At 39.2% G+C, this 13,661-nt stretch overlaps 1 protein-coding gene across 1 annotated transcript in view; it reads right to left on the bottom strand.

Annotated features, from left to right (window-relative positions):
- GPR158 (G protein-coupled receptor 158) overlaps nucleotides 1-13,661 on the bottom strand; it is a 431,923-nt gene that overhangs the window by 208,658 nt on the left and 209,604 nt on the right. Inside the window, exon 3 of the mRNA XM_050804852.1 lies at nucleotides 744-846. Coding sequence (XP_050660809.1) covers nucleotides 744-846 — 103 coding nt within the window. The remainder of the gene's footprint in view (nucleotides 1-743; nucleotides 847-13,661) is intronic.

Genomic DNA, 13,661 nt, shown 5'->3' with positions numbered 1-13,661 from the left:
TGAAGACATGGCTCTGGTCATGATTGTTTATAGAGGTCAGATAATGCAAATAACAGCAAGTAGACTTATATTTTTTTGAAGATGATCTCTGCATTGTATTATTATTATCATTATTATTATTGAGACAAGGTCTCACTATGTTGTCCAGGCTGGTTTTGAACTCCTGAGCTCAAGAAATCCTCCCACCTCAGCCTCCCAAATTGCTGGGACTACAAGCGTGAGCCACTATACCCAGCCAACATCTTGATTTTAGAGTGGTGAGACCTTGAGCTTAGGATCTAGCTAACCCAGGACTAGGAACCTAACCAATGGAAACTGTATGATAACCAATTTGTGCTGCTTTAAGCCTCTCACTTTACGGTAACTTTTATGCAGCATTAAAAACATATAAACACATTGGTAAGTAAAATAAACAAACTGACAAAATTAGTTTTAGGAACTTTCTGTAATAGCATCTTTCAATAACTAAACCTCCATTGGTCTTACCAGATAGCTACAATATCTTCAGACTTTTAAAATGTATTAAAAACTAATATATACCTAAGGATATTTTTGGTATATTTTAGTGGTTCTCCAGAGCATTGTAGATGGCAAACTAAAACTAAAACTCCTTAAGTGATGAAAGAATGCCAAACCAATGATTATTCAACCATATAACTCTAACAAGGATAAAAGAAAATCTTCGTAATAATAGTATATATGATGTATATACATATATATGCATAGAAACAAAGGACACTTACTCCGAAAGTTGTTCACTGGTAAGACTCCAGGATGATAGAATCCTGCTTTGCAAATGCACTCATAGGCTCCAAGAACGAATCCTAGGCCTTTAATTGGCATACACTATGAAGAAGAAAAGACAGCAACATAGTTGATCATGGCTTATCTCATGGTATAAAGGCTCACAGACACCCATCCTTGCAAATGGTAACAGAAAACTAACACATTTTCCAGAAATAAAATAGCTCTTTTTTGAACTTTTTAGTTTTGTTGTGCCAACAGATATTTTTTTAGAAGCAGTAAATTAAGTTTGCTTTCTAAATTTATGCCATTACAGCTGCAGTTGCACACATCTTTACTTCCTGTGGCAACGGAATGAGTTAATTACTAGACACAGTTTTTCTTTTTAGTGCCTCACATATCATTTTATTGCTTTAAGAAATTGTTCCAAAGCCTATAAGAATATTTCAAAAGTGATTCCATACTGAATGTTTCTATCAAAGCAAAGGTAGGTAGGTGGGTAGATAGGCAGGTAGGTAGGTAAACAGATATATAAAATTTAAGATGTGAAAATTGCTTTTATGAATTAAATAGTCATCAAATTTTATCCTGGAATCAATCAAAATAACACAAATTGATAAAATAATAAAACAAGTAAATTTAAAAATGCAAATTTAGAAGACAAAAATGAAGATCAATTATCCCAGGGCTGTTTACCTAAAATCTGTTTAATAGATAAATGTTTTACATATACATATAAAGAAGAAAAATAGCTTTCAAAATATGTCACAATCACAAACAATAGAAATCTCCCAAAAATTTAAACTTGACTTCTTTCAAGGGTCAAAGATATAACCTAGCAAGCAAAAGGTGCAATTTTAGGCTGGGTGCAGTGACTCATGCCTGTAATCCCAGCACTTTGGGAGGCCGAGGTGGGCGGTTCACGAGGTCAGGAGATAGAGACCATCCTGGCCAACATGGTCAAACCCCGTCTCTACTAAAAATACAAAAAAATTAGCCAGGCATGGTGGCAGGCGCCTATAGTCCCAGCCACTTGGGAGGCTGAGGCAGGTGAATGGTGTGACCCGGGAGGAGGGGCTTGCAGTGAGCGGAGATCGCATCACTGCACTCCAGACTGGGCGACAGAGTGACACTCTGTCTCAAAATATATATATATTTTATATATAGATATTTTTAATATATATTATATATATATATATATAATTTTAACCAAGCAAAATCTAGCTTAACATAATTCATTTTTGCTACATTTAATTACATAGCAAGGGATAACTTCTACTAAACTACAAAAACTACATCAGTAAAACTGGAGTATTTAAATAATCTAACCAACACTGAAATTTCTTTTATGATATTGCTCTACCATGATTCCAGCACATTGCCTTTTTGACACTATAATCTATTAGAGGAACTTAGAATCGAGTGAATTTAAGAATTATAAAATGTCCCTCTTTTCAGAGGCCCTTGACATAAAATTTTAAAGAATTTAAATTATTCCATAATCTAAGCTTAAATGATTAGCATTAAGATCAATATTACATGTCACAAAAACTCTAGCAATTAGACAAGTATTTTCAGGTAAGATTTAAAAAAAAAAGCTAATACATATTCTAAAGTCAGAGACATAGCAAGAAATCTCTGAAAAAGAGGTTTCCAAAGGACCTTCTCGAATATTTTAATTTCATTAATAACCTCTTCTTTTCTATCTAACACACACATATCCAATTATATGTTGCAATTGAAAACACATTTCCTAACCCAGAGCAACATAAAATAGCAAGAGTACCAGTCAATTCAACTGAGTTAGCAAGTATTTACGAAATAACCGCAGCATGCATAGAGAATTCCTACAGAAACTAATCAAAATAACATGTACTGTTTTATAAATCTCCAGGTATACAATAGGTCAAATCATATTTCTAAACTATGTAAATAAAAAAGTAATTATAACATTTATTTAGGAGAAGCATTAGTATTATGGAAAGAGCATGTTAGTTGTGGTCGGTCGGAAAAGATAAATTTGAAATCTGACTTCATCACTTCCCAACCGTGTGGATTTGGGCTGTTCTCTTAATGTCTCTGAGCCTTATTGTCTTTAAGTAATGAGAATAACTATTCCACCAGACACAGACATAGTCTGAAAAGGGTAGAGCCACCATGATGGCCTAATGGGTTAAATACAGGGTATAAGAGGAAGAGAAAAATAAAGGATGACTCCGGGGTTTTTGGCCTGAGCAAACTTAAGTATGGAGTTGTCATTCAACTGATCTGAGAAAGGCTATAGATTTAGGGAAAAGATCAGAGGTTCAGTTTTGGACATCACGTTTTGGAAATCAGTTTTGGAAACCACGTTTTAGAAATCACAGTGAAGTGATTATTCAAAAATTTAGATCTAGATCTCAAATAGGTAGTTTGATAAACTATTATAAAGTTTAGAAGAGATGTCTGGGCTGTATAATTTGAGAATCATTTGCATAAAGATCACAGATAAATCCATGAGATTAGATAAGATTAAATCACTAAGCAATGCCTTCAGTCAGTGAAGGAAATAGATCCAAAAATATAAGAGTAACCCTGCTGCAACATCTGCCACCTCATTGATTGCCAGGATTGATTCAGCTAATCTGGCTGACTTGGCAGGTGTCTTTTTTCTTCCTCACTACTCCATGTGTGTCCTTCCGGAAGCTACTTGCTAGGTCAAAGAGGATGACCTTCCCAAATGGAGGAGAACCATTCTTCACTCAAGGATACACAAGCAGCTGTATTTCCCTGCCAGAACCTCTAAACATACTATCAAGGAAATAGGTCCAAGTGGTGAGATTCAGAACACTTCAGAGCTAAAAAGTTAGGCAGAAAGAAAGAATCAAAGGATCCTGAGAAGAGCAATTCAGTGGGGTATCATTATTTCTATTATGACATCACGATACTATGAATGTAGCATGTGGAGTTTGTTGTAAGTTACAATTACTAAATCTTCATCCAGCAAGGATTTGTAAACTAAGGTAAACCAGGTAAACTAAGTCTTAGATACTAAGACTACATTAGAATTCTTGAAATATTTTAACTTGCTGAAATTCAGAGGTTAATGCTATTCATTAGAACCTAGAACATCACTGATTTCATGATGATATGACAACACTGCAACAGTGACTCAGCTGAGAATTTTAAATTCTTATGGAAGATTTGAAAGTTTATTGGAATTAAAGTATCTCTCTGCTATAAACAAACTACAGCCAACTTAAAAAAATGAATGTTTAAAAATTGAACTGATTAGATCTGGTACATATTGCCAAATAAAATATTCCTTGAACTTGAAAGAAATGCCTCCTAATTTCATTACATAAAACACAGAAACATGAATTATTAGCCACCTCAAACTTGTTGTTCTATTAATACATAATTTTATGATCTCAAAGGAAAGAAAAAAACTTAAGTCAATTAAAATCAATAAAAGTAGACTATCCTGCTACACTGACTCCACCTCCAAGACAGCAGCGCCTGCACGGAATCAAATGTGCTACTGTTTTCATACTTTTGCCTTGAAGTATACAAGTGGTCTCGGCTTATTTTTTAATGAAGAATTGTAAATCGAAAATTTACAATTTTCAATAAACTTGGAAGGCATATTTTCTTGCTGTATCCACCACCATGATTCCCTTGCTACTTCATCCCTGTTACCTCCTAAACAAAATTATACATTTTTAACATTAGAAAATTAGTTAACCTAGTTTAGCAAACTATCACAAGAACAGAAAACCAAACACCGCATGTTCTCACTCATAGGTGGGAACTGAACAATGAGATCACTTGGACTCGGGAAGGGGAACATCACACACCGGGGCCTATCATGGGGAGGGGGGAAGGGGGAGGGAGGAGGGATTGCATTGGGAGTTATACCTGATGTAAATGACGAGTTGATGGGTGCTGACAAGTTGATGGGTGCAGCACAGCAACATGGCACAAGTATACATATGTAACAAACCTGCACGTTATGCACATGTACCCTAGAACTTAAATTATAATTAAAAAAAAACTGTAAATATAGTGATGCTCAACTAATGTTTACCCCATTTGGACTGAGGGGCTGCTTGTTAAGTAGCACTTCTTTCCCCTCACTGCTCTATGAGTAGCCTGTGATAAAAATTAATAAAAAATATAAAAATTAAGAGTTATTGTTATGGGATCCTTGGAGTGTCATTTTGCCAGCCAGAAACCTCAGTGGCCAGTGGCGCCTAGGCCTGAGTTTTGCTCTGGCCTGCTAGGCGCATTATGCCCACTCAGCCTGGAAGGCTGTCCTTGGCTCCTGCTACTGACCTGGATCCCACACCTGCCAAGGGCAAGCCAGGTGTGGAGCAGTAAGGGGGGTGTGAGTGAGTGTGGGGTCCACACACTGTGCAGCAAGGCACACCAGCTGCAGAAGAGAGGACAGCTCTAGGCACTGGCAAGGGCACTGGCTCCCTGCAAGGCTGCAGCTGAACCAGGTATACCATAAGCAGCTTCCATGGCTGTATTAGTCCATTCTCATGCTGTTATAAGAACATACCCGAGACTGGGTAATTTATAAAGGAAAGAGTCTTAATTGACTCACAGTTCCACACGGTTGGGGAGGCCTCACAATCATGGCAGATGGCAAAAGAGAAGCAAAGGCAAATCTCACATGACAGTAGGCAGGAGAGCACGTGCAGGGGAACTGTCCTTTATAAAACCATCAGATCTCATGAGACTTATTCACTTTCAAGATAACAGCATGGGAAAAACTCACTCCCAGGATTCAATTACTTCCTACCAGTTCCCTCCCATGATATATGGGGATTATGATAGCTACAATTCAAGATGAGATTTGGGTGGGGACACAGCCACACCATATCATTCCACCCCAGGCCCTCCCAAATCTCATGTCCTCACATTTCAAAACAAATCATGCCTTCCCAACTGTTCCCCAAAGTCTTAATTCATCTCAGCATTAACTCAAAAGTCCACAGTCCAAAGTATAATCTGGGTCAAGGCAAGTCCCCTCCGCCTATGAACATATAAGATCAAAAACAGGTCAGTTACTTCCTGGATACAATGGGAGTACAGGCATTGGGTAAATACACCCATTCCAAATGGGATAAATTGGCCAACACAAAGGGACTACAGGCCTCATTAAAGTCTAAAATCCAGCAGGGTAGTCAAATCTTAAAACTCCAAAATGATCTCCTTTAATTCCACATCTCACATCCAGGTCATGCTGATGCAATAAGTGGGTTCCCATGGTCTTGGGCAGCTCTGCCTCTGTGGCTTTGCAGGGTACAGTCCACCTCCCGGCTGCTTTCATGGGCTAGTGTTGAGTATCTGTGGCTTTTCCAGGCACACAGTGCTAGCTGTTGGTGGATCTACCATTCTGGGATCTGGAGGATGGTGGTCCTCTTCTCACAGCTCCACTAGGCAGTGCCCCAGTGGGGACTCTGTGTCAGGGCTCCCATCACACATTTTCCTTCTGCATTGCCCTAGAAGAGGTTGTTCATGAAGGACTCGCCCCTGCAGCACACCTCTGCCTGGACATCCAGGTGTTTCTATGCATCCTCTGAAATTTAGGCAGAGGTTCCCAAACCTCAATTCTTGACTTCTGTGCACCAGCAGGCCCAAAAACACACAGAAGCTGCCAAGGTTTGGGGCTTGCACCCTCTGAAGCAATGGTCTGAGCTGTACCTTGGCCCCTTTTAGCCACAGCTGAGACACGGGACACCAAGTCCTAAGACCGCACAAAGCAAGGGAGCCCTGGAGCCAGTCCACGAAACCAATTCTCCTCCTGGGCCTCCAGGCCTGTGATGGGAGGGACTGCCATGAAGACCTCTGATATGCCCCAGAAACATTTTTCACCATTGTCTTGGTGATTGTACAAGTTTCTGCATTTCCTTGTTACTTATGCAAATTTCTGCAGCTGGCTGGAATTTCTCCTCAGAAAATGGATTTTTCTTTTCTATTGCATTGCCAGCTGCAAATTTTCCAAAATTTTATGCTCTGTTTCTCTTTTAAACATAAGTTCGAATTACAAATCATATCTTTGTGAATGAATAAAACTAAATGCTTTTAAAAGAACCCAAGTCACCTCTTGCTACCTTGCTGCTTAGAAATTTCTTCTGCTAGATACCCTGAATCATCTCTCTCAAGTACAAAGTTCCACAGATATCTAGGTCAGGGGCAAAATGCCAGTCTCTTTGCTAAAAACACAGTAAGAATCACCTTTGCTCCAGTTCCCAACAAGTTCCTCATCTCTATCTGGAACACCTCAGCCTGGACTTCATTGTCTATATTACTATCAGCATTTTGGTCAAAATCATTCAACAAGTCTCTAGAAAGCTCCATACTTTCCCACAGCCTCCTGTCTTCTTCTGAGCCCTCCAAACTGTTCCAGCCTCTACCTGTTACCCAGTTCTAAAGTAAATTCCACATTTAAGGTTATCTTAATAGCAGTATCCCACTCTATCGGTACCAATTTACTGTATTAGTCTGTTCTCAAATTGCTATAAAGATATACCCAAGACTTATAGAGGAAAGAGATTTAAAAGACTCACAGTTCCACATGGATGGGGAAGTCTCATAAACATGATGGAAGGCAAAAGAGGAGCAAAAGCATGTCTTACATGGTGGCAGGCAAGAGAGCATGTGAAGGGGAACTGCCCTTTATAAAACCATCAAATCTCATGAGACTTATTCACTATCATGAGAACAGCATGGAAAAAAACTGCCTCCATGATTCAATTACCTCCCACCAGGTCCCTCCAATAACACATGGGGATTATGGGAGCTAAAACTCAAGATGAGATTTGGGTGGGAATACAGCCAAACCATATCAACAGCTAACACCAAGAAACATGGTGTGGTGCTCAGAAGCTTGGAGATGCCAGGAACCACAGAGACCTAAAAAGGGTGTCACAGCTCTGGCTCAGGGAGCTTCTAGGTCTGGGCTCCCCAAAGGGACACAGCTCTTCTTTCCTTCTCTAGTTTTTCCTTCTTGTCCCCCACAACATGGCATGCAAGGGAGGTGCTTCAGCCCTGTTTGTGTTACAGCTTTTTTAGCCCCACCATTCAGTGGGTCCTGAGTTCTTGTACTCCATCTAGGAAGAATGAGGTACACAGACAAGTGGAGGGCCAACAAGATAAAGAGGAGCTTTATTGAGCAATAGAACAGCTCAGAGGGGAACTCCTCTCTATAGCCAGAGTGTTCCAATGAGTGTTCAGCTCTCAGCAGAGAGAGTAGCTCCTTTCTGTGGGGCAGGTCATCCTGATAATTGTCCAGCTCTCAGCAGAGAGGTTAATTTCTTTCTGCAACTGGATGTTTCATCATCTCCTCAGCCCTCAGCAAAGAGGAGATCCTGGGGTGGGCAGCTTCTCTCTGCAGTTGGTTGTCCCATCATCTCCTTGAGTTTGGCTGAGTCCAGGGCTTTTATGGGTCTCAGGGGAGAGGAAGTACACGTCCATTGGTCCATGGGTGGCCATGGGCAGGTCCGGAAAAGGCACCACAAGTTCCCACTTCAGTCCAGGGGATCAGTAGCCCAGCCCCCAGGCTTCAGGCCCTCCCCAGTCTGAAGGTGGGGTTTCACTGGGGACCCTCCCCAATTCTTCCCAGGATCTTGTCTGATGCCTGCCACCATTCATGGCACCCAGGCTGTTTGTGCCCAGGGGTGCCTGCAGGCTAGTGCCAAGCTGCCCTCAGCACCTGCTGGGCCTCCCTTCCATGCTTGTTGGTGCCCAAAGTCTAGAGGGGGCCAATGTGGCAGGGGGCTGGTCTGTCAGCACTGCCCCAAGCATGCACACACCCTGTCAGGTTGCAACAGCACCTGGGTTCCGTGATTGGAGTGGGCAATGAAAGCAAGAAGAGGCCAGGTAATGGGAGCAGACACCTTCAAGCCTGTGTGGGCAAAGGAGGAGGCCGTCCCAGGCCCCCCCAAGAGTGCAAAATGCCTGAGTCCACAGCCACAACTTGGGCAGCTGCAGCCACACATGGGTTGGGGGGGTCTTGCCTGCTCTCAGCTCCCACTGGCTCCATGCAGCACAGCACTGCCCTGGAACCCAGCTCCACCTCTGCCCGCCCTTCGTGCCTGACCATGCTGCTCCCCCACCAGCAGGTGACCCGGCCTGGTCCCATTGCGATGGCTCTCAGGGCAATGGGTGAGATGCACGTGGTACAGTGGACCCGGCCAACCCCACACAAATGACTCTGATGTTTCTGGGGCTGGCCCCGTGAGTTCTGGCTGCACCTTTGGCCCGGTGCTTATGGGCCCATGGGATGTGGCAGGGAGCAAGGTTGAGGCCACAGCAGAGGCTCTGGGCCTGGGAAGAGGTTCTGCCTGGCCATACAAGGGTGGGGGTGGTGCAGTTGATTGCCTCATGGATCCAGGGCACAGAGAACCCACTGCTGCCACTGCTGCTCCTGCAACCACTCCTGCTGCCACTGCTCTCACCTCCCCAATGCAGCTGGCATAATGACAGCAGCTGCTCTGGGTGGTCTACCGTTGCCATCATTATTGTACCCCTGTGAATGAGGAAGCTGCTTACAATATTGGAAGCCTACTTTGATGAACCACCAGCTGAGATTTACAAAAGACAGCTCTTAAGAACTCACAATCAAATCCAGGTTCCTAGGAGTAGACCAGATCCAATTGCATAAGATATGGTGGTCAAGAGTTTAGAGTAAAGTGGATAAATTCCTAGAAACATACACACTATCAAGATTGAATCATAAATAATAATTAAAAAGAACAGATATATAACTGGTAAGAAGATTAAATTCAGTAATAAAAAAAACTTCCCAATAAAAAGGTGCCCATAACCAGATGTCTTCCTTGGAGAATTCTACTAAAGATGTATAAAACAATTAACAACAATCTTCCTCAAACTCTTGCAAAAAATTGAAGAGAAGCCCGGGCACGGTGGCTCACACCTATAATCCCAGCACTTTGGGAGGCTGAGGCAGGTGGATCATGAGGTCAGGAGATTGAGACCATCCAGGCCAACATGGTGAAACCCCATCGCTGCTAAAAATAGAAAAATTAGCCAGGTGTAGTGGCACATGCCTATAGTCCCAGCTACTCAGGAGGCTGAGGCACAAGAATCACTTGAACCTGGGAGGCAGAGGTTGCAGTGAGCTGAGATCACACCACTGCACTCCAGCCTGGGTGACAGAGTGAAACCCTGTCTCAAAAAAAAAAAAAAAAAAAAAAAAAAAAAAAAAAAAAAAATTGAAGAGAAAGGAACATTCCAAATTCATTTTATGATGTCAGCATTACACTATACCAAAGCCAGATAAGTATACCATTGGAAAAGAAAACAATAGACAAATATTTCTGATGAATATTGATTCAAAAATCTCAACCACATATTCAAAAACCAAATTCAACAGGACATCACATACACCACGAACAAGTGGGATTCATTCCTAGAATGCAAGGATGGTTCAACATGCAAAAATCAATCAGTGTAGTTACTTACATCAACAGAATGAAGGACAAAACCAAACGATTATCTCAAGTGATGCAGAGGAAGCATCTGATGCAATGCAACACCCTTTTATGATAAAAACCCCCAACAGACAAGAAATAGAAGGAAAATACCTCAACATATTAAAGATCATATATGAAAAACCACAGATAACATCATACTCAATGGTAAAAAACTGAAAAATTTTCCTCTAAGCTCAGGTACAAAGTGTGAAAGCCTTCTCCCTCCACTTTCACTCAACATGGTACTGCAAGTCCTAGCCAGGAAAATTAGTCAAGAAAAAAACTAAAGGGCATCCAAAAAGGAAATTAAAAAGTAAAATTATCTTTGTTCACAGATGACAAAGGTAGAATTTGAGGGTAGAAAACCCTGAAATTCCACACACGAAAAAACTACTAGACCTGATAAACATATCCAGCAAACATGTAGGATACAAAATCAACAAGGCAAAATTGGTTGTTTCTATATACTAACAATGAATAATCCAAAAGTAAATTTAGAAACAATCTCATTTATAATAATATCAAAAAGAATTAAATGACAATATCAAAAAGAACAAAATGATTAGGATTAACCAAGAAGGTGAAAGAGGTATACACTGAAAACTGTAAAATATTGCTAAAAGAAATGTTAAAAGATATAAATAAGTGACATCCAGTGTTCATTGCAACACTGAATTGAAAAATTTAATATTGTTAAAATATCCATACTATTCAAAGCAAAGGAAAACTACAGATTCAATGTAATCCATATCAAAATCCTAATGACATTTTTTTCAGAAATAGAAAAAATTTCCTAAACTTATATGGAATCCCAAAGGACCCCAAATCGTCAAAACAATCTTGAAAAAGAACATAGTTGGAGGCATCACACTTTCTGATTTCAAAACACATTACAAAGCTATCGTAATCAAAACAGTGTGGTACTGGCATAAAGACATACAGACAAATGGAATAGAGAGCCCAGAAATAAACCCTTACATATAATGTTCAAATTATCTTCAACAACTCAGTGAGGACAGGACATTCTCTTCAAACAGGTGGTATTTGGAAAATGGAATATGCACATGCAAAAGAATAAAGTCAGATTCTTACCTAACACCAAATATAAAACTTAATCAAAATGAGTTAAGACCTAAACACTTGAAACTATTAAACTCAAGAAGAAAAATGGGAAAAGCCTTATGACATTAGATTTGGGAATGTTTTCTTGGATATGACATCAAATCCACAACCAACAAAACCAAAAATAGACAAATGGGACTACATCAAATTTAAAAATGTATTTGCATCAAAGAATGCAATACAATCAACAGAATGAAAAGTCAGCCTACAGAATATGAGAAAATATTTGCAAACCATGTTTCTGATAAAGGGCTAATATCCAGAGCACATAAAGAACTTCTGCAACTCAATGACACAGAAAAACAAATAGTCTGATTTTAAATGGGCAAATTTCTGCAAAGAAAATATACAAACGGCCAATAAGCAAATGAAAAGATGCTAAACATCACTACATACTTAGAGAAATGCAAATCAAAACCACAATGAGATATCATCCCACCTCCATTAATATGGCCACAATCAAAAAATTATAATTATAATAAACATTTCTAAGGATGTGGAAAAAATTGGAACCCTTGTGGACTGTTGGTGAAAATATGAAATGGTGTAGCCACTACAGAAAACAATATGAAGGTTCTTGAAAGAATTAAAAATAGAATTACTATGTGATCTTGCAATCTCTTTTTGGTATATATCCAAAATAAGTGAAAGCAGTAATTTGAAGAGATATTTGCATACCCATATTCAGAGTGGCACTATTTAAAATAGCCAAGAGTTGTAAGTAAACCTAATACCCATCAATAAATAAATGGATAAACAAAATGTGATATATAAAAATAATAGAATATTATCCAGGATTGAAAAGAGAAGGAAACTCTATCATCTGTTTCAACATGGTTGAACATAGAGGACATTATGCTAAGTGAAATAAGCCACTCACAAAAGGCCAAATACTCTATGATACCACATATATGTGGTACCTAAAGTAGATAAACTCATAGAAATAGAAAGTGGAATGGTGTTTTCCAAGGGTTAGGGGCAAGGGAATATGAGGAGTTGTTCAATGGGTGTAGAGTTTCCATTTTGCAACATGAAAAATTTTTAGAGCTCTGTCACACAAAAATGTGAATAATATTACCGAATTGTACACTTAAATAGAATGATAGTTAGATTTTTATGTTATGTATTTTTACCACAATTAAATTTTTTTAAAAAAATCATTTTCGAGCAAAATGACCTTTCTAATTCAAAGATGTGTATGTAAACATTAAAGGTTGTATTGCAACTGGCATGATGTATATCTCATCTCACATACCTCAGACTGCCAATTCCTGGTAAACATAATTTGCAGAGCAAAACCTGGTCAGCCTGACAATCAAGGAGATTTGTATGGAGATATTACTGAGCAGTGGAATGGCTAAAATGAAAGCTAAGATGAGGTGTGTACAGGGAAGACGTGTTTGGCATTTAACAGAAATAATACTTGTGTCTGAAAACCACATTTATAAATAATTCTGAAAAAAACTAACTTGGACTGAAAAGAAGAGGCAGAAAAAAATTCAAATAAATGAAGTTTATGTAATTCCAAATCTTCTAGAAATGGACCTTTAAATGCCTTTTTTAAATGTTTGTTTTGGAATTTTCCTAAAACATAAAATTCTTTCTGATTTCTCTAAACTGAACACTATGAACAGAATTTAACATCTTCTTCATGAATCAGAATCATTACTCTGAACAATAGGTACTGAATTGTGTTGAAATTCACTAATGCCCTCTGGAGTCATTGAAAGTTTATGACCATTTTCTTAAACAGCCCAGAATGCTGTACTTTTTAAGTTCTTATGCTTAGTTTTCAAGTTTTCTTATTCTTTATTTTGAGCTATCAGCTCAAATCCTAAAATATAGGCTATTTTAATCCTAAAATATAGACTTAACTCTATAAATGTCTTTTCTCCCTTTTAAATCATAGTTATAATTGCCTGTATATCTGGAAACTAGATCACCAAGCATGCAGGGTATATGAGATAATAAATAATAAAGTAACAGCAAATAAGATAAGAAATAGTTAATATTTACTGTTTACCACATACCAGGCACTGCTGCATGGGTATTAACTCAATTCTATAGCAACTCTATTATTATTTCCATTTTAGAGATGAGAAGATTGAAGAACAAACAGCTAAAGTAACTTGCCCAAAACGACACAGCTAGCAACTGGCAGAGCCAGGATTCAATCCCAAGGGTCTGGCTCCAAAGAGTATCAACTACTGCCTAGGAAATATAGGCTCACAGAAGGATTCCATAAATGAGGAGCAGATGCTGGGATATGGTCACTTTAGAGTCTATTTTGATTGTTTCAACTTTTTTTTT

The sequence above is a fragment of the Macaca thibetana genome, chromosome 9 (assembly GCF_024542745.1).
Source record: "Macaca thibetana thibetana isolate TM-01 chromosome 9, ASM2454274v1, whole genome shotgun sequence".
NCBI classification, from domain to species: domain Eukaryota; kingdom Metazoa; phylum Chordata; class Mammalia; order Primates; family Cercopithecidae; genus Macaca; species Macaca thibetana.
This window is presented reverse-complemented; position numbering and strand designations above follow the sequence as displayed.